The sequence below is a fragment of the Medicago sativa genome, chromosome 1, assembly GCF_051527215.1.
Source record: "Medicago sativa cultivar Bolivia chromosome 1, Bolivia_mono, whole genome shotgun sequence".
NCBI lineage: Eukaryota > Viridiplantae > Streptophyta > Magnoliopsida > Fabales > Fabaceae > Medicago > Medicago sativa.
The window spans coordinates 21,058,554-21,072,413 of NC_140749.1; the positions used below are offsets into that span (position 1 = coordinate 21,058,554).

Genomic DNA, 13,860 nt, shown 5'->3' on the forward strand with positions numbered 1-13,860 from the left:
GTTATTAACCAGACACATGAATTCCAACCTGTGTCTTACCAGACAATTCAAAAACAACTTGTTTCTTGCCAGACAAGTCAATATCAGTTTGTTGCTTGCCAGACAAGGAATCATCAACCTGTTTCTTGCCAGACAAGTTATTCTCCACATTTTTCTTTGCAATCAAATCCTTCTCAGTGTATTTCTTCCTAGTTAAATCATTTCTGGATTTCATTCTAACAGGGCCTTCATTCTTATTATTAGAGCCTAATTTCATGCAATTTTGAAGATTATGTCCCAAGATCTTACAATTAGCACACTAGAAAGGTTGTTTCTCATATTGAACTGCTATGGACAAAGCATGACCCTCTCTTTCAAGTTTCAACAACAACAGTTTCAAAGAGTTTCTCAGATAAATCAACATCAATTAGAACTCTAGCAAAGTGTCCAAAACGCTTGTTCAAAGTAGCATCATCAACGGTGAGAGGGGTACCTAAACCTGAAGCAATCTCATAAAGAGTCTTCTTCCTCCAATATTCATATGGCAAGTGCATCAACCTACTAACCCATATCCGAGCATGAGTTTGCACCTGAGCTTGAGGAGTGAAATCACTGGTCCAGCAATAAAATCTAAGAAACCCAAGTTTCAAATTCACCACCCCCAAAGCCCAAATCATTCGCATTTCTTCAATTGAACTGAAATTGAACTCACAAAAACCCTTTCCCAGAGGAGTTAGGTTCCAGTTACGCAAATTTGGCCATAGATTGCACAATTTCTGCTTCAAAGCTTGAGTTATCAAAGGAGAATCACTTTTGTGCAGGGTCAATCTGCCATGGAGGTTGCATCTACAATCTGCAATGCCAGATTCGTGCTCATCTTGTGAGATTTTGACACGCACCAAATCTCCCATCACAACCTTAGGATATAGTTGACTCAATTGGATCTCACACGAAGTAGAAAGTGCTTGAACAAAAGATTTTCCAGATTCTGGCGGCTTCGCCGCCATTGTCACCGTCGGATCCATGGAAGCCAAGCAAGGCCAAGGACAAATCGTGGACATCAAAACGATCACCAAGGACCCCAAAACAAGAGGAAACCACCGTAGCTACTTCATAAACCCAACACCACCTCACCGGAAAACACAACCACCAGCACTGAACACCAAAACTTAGAAAAGAGCAGTGTAGAGTAGTTTTGAGGATGGGGGAAGTAAGACGCAGGTGAATCAGCGAAGAGAACAATGAAAAAAGGTCACCGGACTCCACCGGACAAAAACAATTATGGCGAGGAGAGAGAAAATTATGAAGCAAATTTTAAAACCCTAGCAGAGCAATTTTTTCCATATTTCTTCGAGATTCCTTAGAATGTGTCCTTGAATATGTCTTCTGTTAGTCAATAAAATTCCTAACAAAATAGGCATTTGAGAATTTGTTTGTAATATCAATACATCCAGTTTCTATAGTGAATTAAAAGTCTGTCACACATTTATGTACCAAAATCAATATTTATTAAAAAAAAGTATAGGAAACAAACCAAAATCACTGAAGATTAATGCAGTAAAGCAAACTTCATTCAATACCAAACATTTTGTCCTAACAACCAAGCCAATCTCTTCCAAACATAGAGTATATTGATGAGTCTGAGATGATACAAAAATGGTAAAAGTCATGCTTTTATATAAGTTAACCAATCAATAACAAAGTAACTCTTAATCTCCAATACCCTCCAGCAAGATGGAAGGTGTTGACAACACTTCCAGCTTGAATGAACAATTGTGGAAACAAATTATAATGAACACTTTCATAAGACATTAGTTGAAGCGACAAACCAAGGACAACTATTAGTTCTTAACCACGAAAAGGAAGAAACAAAAATCATCAAAGCCAAGAAAGGGTAAAAAAAAAAATTGAACCATTAAGCAGAAATGGTAAGTCAAGGCTTAATCACTTAATAGAAGCTACAATGATGAATCACGGCAATGAGACAGAAGCTAAAATCAACAAAACCATAAGGCAAATGCGTAAACACAAAGAAATTGATAGAAGATGAACAACAAAGCCAAAAACAAGAATATACATGATCAAATCAACAATAATTTCTTAATTAAGCGAAAATAAAGCCAAAATTTACATGCAATTCTTGATCTATTCCATATCTATAATCGAAAGAATGAATCAGATAAGAGAATGAATTGAGTGTATTCTTCTAGTTTCACTACCATTCCCATTGTGAACACCGGACATGTTGCTCTGATTCTGAAGATGAAGGGATTTTGTTGTGCTGATATTATCAAGTAGAATACGTAAAGGTGTCATTGTCTTTTTTTATCGCATTTTAGATTAATTCAATTATTTATCTAGACCAAAGTAGTATTTTGGACGAGAAAAATAAATACATGACTCATTAAAATAAATTATAATTTAAATAAAGTAAAGAAAATGTTAACTTGTGCCCTTAGGGCATAAGATAAGGATCTAAAAATAGAATTAAAAAATAAATGTTGTATTGAAAAGATAAGTTTTTGAACTTTTGAAGAGAATTCGATTTATGTACACTCTTCGATTACTATTACAAGTAAACATCAACATTTTAGATTCATTCATTAAATGGTGTATGTGATCTATAATAAAGATTGCGGAATTAGTCACTTTAGTCCCTGAATGGGAGATGATTCGTCACTTTAGTCCCTGAACGAAGAGAAATTGCAAAACAGTCCCTGCATGGTCAATTTCAGGGACTAAAGTGACTAACGAAGTCTACATTCAGGGACTAAATTGACTAACGAAGTTTGCATTCAGGGACTAAATTGACCAACAAAGTCTACATTCAGGGACTATTTTGCAATTTATCTGCATTCAGGGACTAAAGTGACGAATCCCTTCCGATTCAGGGACTAAAGTGACTAATTCTCCAATAAAGATTTTATACATCACTAAATGAACGGATCAAAATTGTTAATTTTTTTCGCTTATAATAGCGACCAGGTGTATGAAACAATACTCGATCAAATTTTACTTATCTATGTATTGAACTCTAAATTACTAAAACTATTTCCTTTAGGAACGAGAGGATTGACAAAAAGAATCATTACTTAGATGAGAGAGAATTTTTATTAAGAGAACGATAAAAACAAAGATACCAAATGTATGAAAAATCAATCACACCTAAAGTGAAATTCAACTTTTAAGACTAAAGTTAGGGCTGGAAATGAGTCGAGTCAAAATGAATTTGTTTGAGCTTGACTCGACTCGATAAAAATTTGCTCGGCTCGAAATTTGACTCGAGTTCGACACGAACTTTTTTCTCAGCTCGAGTTCGACTCGTTTAAAGTTCACGAACAGTTCGATTCGGCTCGTTAAGTTTAGTTTGATGCTCGATATAAAAATGTTTGCCTAGAAGCTCGACTCAAATTAGATCAGTTTACGAAGCTGAAACTCGACCCAAGTCAAGCTCACGAACAACTCGATTCGACTCGTAACTTAAATCAAATGAATCAAGAAAGAGAAGTTGCGCAATACCCTTATTTAAACTTCCAATGTGGGAAATGTGAACTGTGGGCAGCACTTGAGTTACATAGACTTGGAAATATTGGTGACATTTGTCAATCGCAATGTCACAATCCTTATAAAAGAGAGAAAAAGTCACTTGTGATATTGTGATTGATCAATATCATCAATATCATAAATTTTATGTCACCCAAGTGCTACCTGTGAACGCTGCAAGCTTAATATTTGCTAGTTTTTGAATAACCTTATTTTGCTGTCAACATTTTCAAGTGAGAATTACCATCTTACATTATCATTTTATTTTCTTTTGACTCAAGTGGCCATTCTTTCTCTATTGGATTTAACTCTTTTTTACTTTATAGTTGTTAATAAAGTAGCAACAAAAAACACTGATAAATAATATTTCTTTTAAAAATAGTGTAATTGATTTAACAATATTATATATATATATATATATATATATATATATATATATATAGAGCCGGCTCATGAACCAAACGAGTCGAACTATACCTAGCTTAAGTTCAACTCATTTGTTTGACGAGCTTAATTTTAAACTTAAGTTTGACTCGTTTGATTCATGAACCAAGTTTAACGAATTAATTACCGAATAGAGTCTCGAACTATTTTCGAGTTGGTTTGGTTCATTGCCATCCCAACCAAACTACATGAAAATCCAAATTTCATTTTGGATTTTTTTTTAGTTTTCAAGCTAAGTATAGTATATTTTGAGGGAAAGTATAGTATAATTCTTTTATAATTTTTAGACCTGACATTTTTGTAATATATTTTTTTAACATTTGATGTGTGTTAGTTTTACCACTAATTATTAAAAAAAAAAGTAATTTACAAGGGAGTTTTGCACTAACTTATGATTGTATATAAAATGAAGGAACATTGTACCAAAAAACAAAAATGAAGGAACAAAAACGGGGTTGCGTTTGTTTCAGATGTGGAGAATGAAATTGCCCTTAACATTATTGTCACTTAATTAATTAAAAAAATCTTTCGCCAATTTTTTTTTAAATGATAGATAATGTATGCATTAATACAAACGGCAGAGAAAATGATATGACATTATTGACATGGAAGCATTTTGATCAAATGCATCCCATTTTGTTTCAGAGCCACACAATGTACGACTTTTGTTATGCTCTTGTGAATTTACACCGTATACTCAAGCATTAACTACTTCTTATTCAGGTTGGCATGTTATTGTTAACACATACAATCTTCCATTTTATATGTGCTTGTCAAAATCTTACAAGTTTTACAAGGTCTATCTAGTACTTTAAATGTGGAGTGGTTATGGATAGGTTGTGGAGTGGTGTTGTGAAAGCATCTTTAATTTGAATCATTAATGATTTTCCTACTTGATAGTATGTTGTATTAATATTTGGACACATGGTAAATTTGCATGGAAGACACAAAGACATTCATATCAAAATTCGGTGGGAAGACAATGTCGCTTAATAATATCATAATGTTCGATAGATACTAAATTTTTGGAGAAAAAAGAAAACAATAAAACTAATTCTGATGAAAATATCAACAAAATGTAGTTTTCTTTATACATTTTTTTAATATTTGAATTAGATATTATTTTGGTTTATAAAAACATAAACTTAAATCTTGTATATATTTTTTAATATTAATTCTTTACTTTGACCTAAAGTTGATTTTGTATGTTTGGTTCCACTTCTAAAAGGGTTAAAATTATTTTTAATGATGTATAATTGATTTTTTTTTCTTCAACAAAATGATGTATAATTGATTTTGATATGTTTGTTTACTTTCGAGTATAATAGTTTTTGCATTCGGAAATTAATTCTACTTCAAACATTCAACATGGAGGAATTCAAAATTGCGGTGTGGGATTGTGAGAGTTATAAATGTTCTGGTCCGGATGGTGTGAATTTTGGCTTTATTAAGGATTTCTGGCTGGATATGAAAGAAGATCTAATGCATTTTGTGGCTGATTTTCATCGAAATGGCAAGCTCCTGAGAGGTATAAATAGTACATTCATTACTCTCATTCCTAAAAAAATTCCCCACAGAGTTTGAATGACTTTCGCCCCATCTCTTTGGTGGCCAGCTTGTATAAGATATTGGCTAAGTTACTGGCAAATAGGTTGAGGACGGTTATTGGTAGTGTTATTTCAGACACCCAGACAACTTTTATCAAAGGAAGACAAATTCTTGATGGTATTCTGGTTGCTAATGAGGTGGTAGATGAAGCAAAAAAATGTAACAAAGATTTATTGATGTTAAAAGTGGATTTTGAAAAGGCATATGATTCAGTGGATTGGAGATATTTGGATGATGTGATGGAAAAAATGTCTTTTCCGACCCTTTAGAGGAAATGGATGAGGGAGTGTGTTACTACGGCTACATCATCGGTCTTAGTGAATGGGAGTTCCACTGATGAATTTCCCTTAGCTCAAAGTCTTCGTCAGGGGGACCCTCTTTCTCCCTTCGTATTTTTGTTGGCGGCGGAGGGGTTCCATGTCATGATGGTTTCTCTGATTACTAATAATATTTTCTCAGGCTACAAAGTTGGTAGGGACAAGTCTCTTTCCATTTCCCACTTACAATTTGCAGATGATACTCTCATTTTGGGGGAGAAAACTTGGGTCAATGTCAAGGCTATGAGAGCCGTGTTGCATCTTTTCGAGGCAATGTCGAGTTTAAAAGTAAACTTCCATAAGAGTGAGCTTGTTGGTGTTAATATTAATCAGTCTTGGCTACTTGGAGCGGCGGTGGTTTTAAATTGTAAAGTTGGTGGCTTCCTTATTATGTACTTGGGCCTCCCAGTTGGGGGCGATCCTCGCCGGTTGAATTTTTGGGAACCTGTGATTAGCAGAATTAAGTCTCGCCTGTCCGGTTGGAAAAGCAGACATCTTTCTTTTGGTGGTCGCCTTGTTCTCCTAAAGTCTGTCCTAACTTCACTCCCTGTCTATGCCCTTTCCTTCTTCAAAGCTCCCTCAGGTATCATTGCCTCTATTGAATCTCTTTTAATTCGCTTTTTTTGGGGTCGATGTGAGGATAATAGGAAAATTACTTGGATTGATTGGGGGTCCATTTGTTTGGATAAGGAGGTTGGTGGTTTAGGGGTAGGGATAATTAGGGAATTTAATTTATCTTTGTTAGGAAAGTGATATTGGAGACTATTGGGGGATAGAGAGGGTCTTTGGTTTAGAATACTAGCCGCCAGATACAACTTGGTAGGAGGTCGGTTGAAGGCTTGTGGTAGGGAGGGGTCGGTGTGGTGGAGGACGATAGCTAGCATCCGAGATGGTGATGGTGCGGTATCGGGTAGTTGGTTTCGTGACAATTTACGTCACATTGTCGGAAACGAAGTTAGCTCTTTTTTTTGGTTGGATAGGTGGGTAGGTTGAAGTGGATAAAATAGTCACAAGAAAGGGGGGTTTGAATTGTGACCCTTTAAAAATTAACCTGCAACTTAAAAATGATTCTCAAGTAGTTTACTTGGAATAGTTAAGTTAACTTTCTGACTTCAGAACGTTCTGACGTTCTTGTGCAGATTATGCAGAAACTGATTTAATTAAGTAACTGTGTTGTGTGTGTTTAGTGTATACTGAATTTAAAGAGTATAAGGAAGAAAGAAAGAACACACAGAGATTTATAGAGGTTCACCCAATGTGGGCTAGTCCTCTCCTCACAATCTTGTGAGAGTTTCCACTATGATGCCTGAGATAACCTCTCAAGTCCTGCACTTTACAATCTGTGTTCAGCTGAACACTTACACCTCTGTATTTTCTTAGCCTCAGCAGGCTTGCACCTTGTTGCTAAGTTACCCACTTAGACTTTTACACCTTCTGCTCAAACTAACACTTTAGCACCTCTAAAGCTAGATGAGACTTTCTTTTCTTCTTGCTAAGTTACCCACTTAGACTTTGCACCTTCAGCTCAAACTAACACTTTAGTACCCCTAAAGCTAGATGAGACTTTACAAGATGTTTGGAGTTTGAATGTTTGAGAAACAAACAGAAGAAGAAAGAAGAAGAAGTTATCTTGAAGATAACAGAGAGTATTGATTTGCACTAAGTAATGAAAGCCTTAGTCATTGATCAATTTCAGTTTGCAAAAGCTTCAAACAAAATCAAGTTGTTTTCTTGTATGCTTTGCAATTTGTGTGGAGTTTGAATGTTTGAGAATCAAACAGAGGAGGGGGAAGAGAAGTTATCTTTGCAAGAGATAACAAAGAGTATTGATTTGCACTAAGTAAATGAAAGCCTTAGTGATTGATCAATTTCTATTGCAAGAGCTTTTAAACAATCTTCAAGTTGTTTATTTGAAAGCTTTGGCAAGGTGCAAGTTTTGCTGAGCCTTAGATCTGTATTTATAGAGTCTTTGGGCTCATATAGCCGTTGTAGGGTGTCCAATGGTGTTATGCCACGTGTCCTGGGCCCCACAAGCTTTTACTTGAAAATCTGGGTGAACATTCTGATCTCTGATGAACATCAGAATGTTGTTGCGTTCATGATGATCTTCATCTGGGTTCATCATGTTCTTCATCTGGGTTCATCATGTATGAATGAACATATGAAGTTCTGGGCATGTCATATGCTTTTCATATGAATTTCTGGGCAATAACCAAAGTATGGACTTTTCTTCATACTTCAGAAAGTTCATTTCCCAGATCTGCCTTGGAACTTGGTGCAGGAAGATATAGTGGGATTCTGCATCTTCATACACAGGCTTTGAGAGATTGTGTGGTCCTTGTTCTGTACCAACTCCCATACGTGTCTATCTCTGATTGAGCAAGACAGATTTGCTTTGCTTTGGCTTTTGCTTTTCACCTACTGTACTGTTCATAAAGTAAGCCTGTGCTGAGCTGAACATTCTGATCATCAGAATGTTCCATTTGTTTCACTTAGGATGATTTGTAAGACTATCATTTGATGTAATCAAATCCTAATAGTGAAACACAATGAAGAGCAGTGTATATAACATCTAGGATGATATTCCTCTTTGGAATATTCCTATGACTTTAATGTTCATAGTCTTAAGTGAACATTAAGTATCCTTTTTGACATAATCCTTGTATATGCCTTTATTGCTTGATTGATCCATGCATAAGTACTTCTTTTGACATTTATTTATGTCACATGTGCCTTGCATGACCTTGATCCATGTTCTTGAGATTCTGGGCTTGTATAGAAGTAACCTTCTGATCTCTTGCGCGAACATTCTGATCTCTGAGCAACATTCTGATCTAACTTTCTGAACTCAGAGTTAGTTCATGAATTCAAATGTCCTTTGATTTCTTGTATCTTGGTATGATTTAAACTTTGTTTGTGTCTTGGCTAATTACTCAAGAACGCACAAATACCAAGAACCATCAATTCCATTAATCCTTTCATCACCATAGATGTCTTTAATGATTTCTTGATCCAAAGTCAAAATCATTATAAGATATGTTCATGTCACATCTGTTCTTGCATGTTCTTGGTGTGGACATTGATTTATGGGTTTGCTTTAATGAACCTTCTGAGCAACCTTCTGAATAACCTTCTGAACTCCTTCTAGGTTCATACATATGAACTTCAGAATGTTTCTTCTGTGCTCCTTCCTTTTTGACGGTTGTACTTTGTGTTGAACATTCTGATGTTCTTTAACACTTTAAACCTTATGAAGGTTGTTTATTTATTTCCTTCAACTTGAAGCATATAAATGAGAGATCATTTGTTTTGACAAACAAGATGATTCTTTCTTTGAAGTCCAAAAGAATATTTCTTTGCATCTAGTTCATCATTGCATGCAACTGATGACTTTAAATATTCTTGTTTATCCATGAAGTAATCCTTTATTATTTCTGGATATATTTAGGGTTAATGTCATGATTATTATGAACTCCATTCATATGAACATTCTGATCTCTGTTCATATGAACATTCTGAACTCAGAAATTCTTATCTTCAGAAGCTTTGGAAGTGTGATACTTTGAGGAGGTTCTGAGAATCTTCCTAACTTGTATGCATATTTCCTTTTATCTTCTTTACCCATGATGGATCTTCAAATCATATAACATAAAGCTCAATGTGAGTTTTGTCACATAACTTCAAACACATTCTTTTGCAGCTTGTGATGTAAGTTCTTCCATCATGATTCTTGAGCTATGAATCTTCATGGAGATATGATCTTGTTGTTTCAACTGATGATATACTCATTCTTTCAATGTTGAGTAGATATGATGCACTTATCAATGTGGGTGGCTTCTAGCTTATCCACTTATGTGATTCCTGTTCTTTTAACAAAAACTCAAGTGCAAACATCAGTAGATCACCATTCATAAAACTTATCATTTATTCCACGAGGTTTGTTATCATTAAAATATTCATCAAAAAGATTTTTGCTTCAACAATCTCCCCCTTTTTGATGATGACAAACCTTTTGAATAAATATTAAGTTTTATGATGGATATAATAATAAATGTAAGAATGTTCATGGATATGCAATTAAACTCCCCCTCAACACATGCAAGAGTTTAATTCTTATCAAACTAATTAAACTCCCCCTCAACATATGGAAAAGGTTAATTCATAACATTCTTCATTAATTAAGTCCATTTTAGATTTTTCTCTCCCATAATACATATGTCTCCCCATCCTAGGTTTTTCTCCCATCATATATATCTCTCCCCCTTTTGTCATCTATCAAAAAGTAGTAGGGGTGATATGAAAGAAAAGTGACATAATTTTGGAAGGTAAGAATCACAAGACATTGCATGTAATTCACAAGTGCATTCATATATTAAACTCATGGTTTAATTTAAAACACAATGCAAGGATCATGAGCAATCATTATTTCAATCAGTTGTGTAAACAAGACATAAAAAATGATAACATATGCAACCATTTCAACATATTCAAAATATGAGATATTTTTCTCAAAAATTGATAAAATGTTTTTGTCCTTGGTTTCAATGTTTTCGAAAAGATTGATATCTTCAAGTATAGAAAACTCCCCCTAAGTTTTAGAGATGAATATCCTATTACATTTCAAATCTTTTGATTTTCTAAGAAAATAATTATTTTCTTTTACTTATTGTCATAACAGATAAGTTTTTCATTTTGACAAAGGCATGCTCATAATTTAGAAGATGATTATCTAATCTAAATTGAGTCTTTAAAAGAGAAAAGATCAATTGATCTTTTTCAACAATTTTTTTTGACATTGAGAGAAAATGAAGTATTTATGGAAGCGGTGAAATCAGAGTTTAGAAAATATCTTTCTCTCTTTACAATATTCCCATGTTTGAAAATATTGCTGAGTTTTTTCAAAAGATGAAATGCTTCAAAGTATCATTTGATGCAAGATAGTTTCTTTAAAAGAAATCAATTACAAGCAACAATTTTTGACACAATTTGTGGAAAACACACATGTTTACAATCAAGTATATGCAGCAAATTTATGCACAAACACATATTGATATGCCATTGATGTTTACAACTCTATCTTTGTCTTCAATTTTGCAATTAAAGTAAGATAATTATTCAACAATGCTTAAAACAAATTTTTATGCTCAAAGCAAGTCCAATATAAGTTTAAGAACAAAATATGCAAACCTTAGAGCAATATTTGAAGATTATAACAAGATCATACACAACATCAACATGAAGATCAAGTATATAAAAAATCTTCTAATGCTAATTCAAACATAAGATTCATTTAAAATCATGTTTGAGGAATGATATTTTCATAAACTACATCAAAATCAAGTGAATATCTTCACGTTTCAGATTATTCTGAAGTTTGACAAATTAAGACAATTTTTATGTTTCAAATCAATGAACAATCATGATTCAACATTTATGATCAAACATAAATCTTCCTATCAATTATTTAACAACAATGATGATTTAGTTTGCATCTCATGTCAATAACTCAGTTAAAAATGCATCAAAATCATTTATTTCAAATGTGAAAAGATAAGTATTCACAAAATGATGTAACACATTTAACATTTAACATGATAATTAAAAAGGAATTTGGGGCAAACAATGAGAGAATATTATGCATGAATTTATACATAACAGAAGCATTCCCTTGTTCAATTATAAGAATACTAATTCATTTTAAATGCACCCTTAATATATCTTGTTAAAGCATAAGACATCATGCAATGATTTTAATTATCAATTATGACTTTTGCAGTTGCAAATAAGTATAATATCACCATGAAAGGAGTATGAAGAAAAATATTTCCCTTAGGTATAAACAACACATATTAATCATGACAAAATTTGATGCATTCAATCATCATATCATATTTATCATAGTGCAATAAATGTGTACCTTATGAGATGATATCCCTCACTTTCAGATTCAATCAAGAGAGCATGCTTCTCTTCCTTTGAAATATTTTCTCATCTGGATGGAGAACTCCAAGCATCAATAAGCATGACTTTTTGAAGCAGCTTAATCATCAGTAGCTTTCTCTTCTTCTTAGTCTTTCCATCTTTCTGATATGAGTGTCTTTTAACATATCCAGATGTTTCAGGATCTGCAGACATATGATCAACAGATGGAATGCTTTGTTCATGAAGAATGTTTCTTTGAACATTCTGAACTTGAGTTGAAGGAATTGTTCCATCATTTTCCATCTGAGAATCCTCAAAGACATTTGCATTGAAGTCTGAGCTGAATTCCTCCATATTCAGATCAAAACCAGTTTGATTTCCAGCTAGCTCATCCTCATCAGATTCCTCTATGGTAGTGTTTTCACTAAGCATGTGTGTGCCCAGAGCTTTAGCAACATCATGCATATCTGGATTTTTTAATGACACAGGAATATTTCCCATATCAGATTCTAGAACAATTTCTTGTTCATCAAACTGGAGTTCACCCATGATGTTTGTAACATCAACTTCAGATCTTGAAATTGTTTCAGCAGTAGAAGATTTAAAGAATCTTTCTCCACTAAAAGCTTTCTGCTTTGTTAGCTTTCTGAGGTATTTCTCCAGAAGCTTATTCAACTTCATCAACCTTCTGAAGTTGTTATGCAGGAACTTCATCAACTTTCCCATCTTCAGCAGCTGTGTCAACTTTCTGAAGTGATGTTTCAGTAGTTGCATCAGCTTCCTGAACCTCATTAGCAGCAATGAGAATTCCATCATCTTTCTAAGGTGAACCATCAGCTAGCTGGCTCTCTTTCTCAGCACCACCATCATCTTTTCGAAGTTCTTCAACATTCTGAACTTCATCAGCTTTCTGAACAACTTTGTTAGCAATGTCAGAAACTTTTTGGATGGTTTCTCCAGGGATGTCTTAATCCATTGTTGGAGGATCCTCATTGTTGTCAAATTCTTTATGTCAAAGATTTGACAATCCTTCCCATACACTTCACTTTTTCAGAGGCATCTTAAAATGCTTGAATATGAGTGTGAAGACCAATTCATATAGAATATGAGAAGTCTTCTTGTTCTTCAATAATATGTTGCAAAAACATGTAGTTGAGATTGAAAGACAATACGTTGAGAACATGGTATATGATCAACATTAATGACATACTCAAACACTTTCACTTATTGTAGCAAGTGAATGCAGAGATTGTTTAGACAAGTCTTTTGATCAGACCATCTTCTTCAATCTTGAGCTTGCAAGAATAATTCTTTTATTTGCATCATATGAGTGCAGATGACCAGTAAGGGCCTTGATGTTTGATCCAACATTCTCTAACCTTCCAAAGTTATTGAATGTTCTTTGAGTAATAGCTCTTGCTGACCAATTTTCTCAAAGTATAAGATTTCTACCTTGCTTGAAAACAGAGGGATGAACTTTGAAGCTTTCAACCTTTTTTTTTTTTTTTGGATTGAGTAGCTTCAGCATCAGGAGCATTTTCCTGAACATTCTGATCTGCAGACACCTGAACATTCTGATCTTCAATTTCAGATGTTTCTTGAACATTTTGAATTGCAGTCACTTTGAACATTCTGATCTTCAGTTTCAGATGTTTCTTGAACAATCTGGACTGTATCCTGAGCATCTTGAAACACATCAGTGTTGAAGTATGAGTTTAGATCTTCTATGTTGAGATCAAAACCAGATGAAAATTCCATGTGTTCATCTTTTTGTACTTGCACATTTCCTTGATTCATTATTTGTGAAGCCAAGATTTCTGCATCTTCTTGAGTGTCTTTATCAACTTTGTGAGAAGCTTGCTCAATATTTTCTTCAACTTTCTGATCTTGGTCAGAAGGGTTTTCTTCAACATTCTGAGGTGTGTCAACCTTCTGATGTTCTTCTTCAGCAACATTCCCAACTTCTGAGATGCATCACCAGCTGAGTAAATCTTCTGACTGTCTTCTTCAGTAATTGCAGCAACCATATGAGCCTCTTGAAGTATCT

The 13,860-nt window shown here is 34.1% G+C and overlaps 1 protein-coding gene across 1 annotated transcript; it reads right to left on the bottom strand.

The window, feature by feature from the left end:
- Positions 1–353: 353 nt before the first annotated feature.
- LOC146953547 (uncharacterized) lies at positions 354–986 on the bottom strand. The gene has a single exon (XM_085741707.1). The coding sequence runs from the start codon at positions 984–986 to the stop codon at positions 354–356; it is 633 nt and encodes a 210-aa protein (XP_085597833.1).
- Between the last annotated feature and the right edge of the window lie 12,874 nt (positions 987–13,860).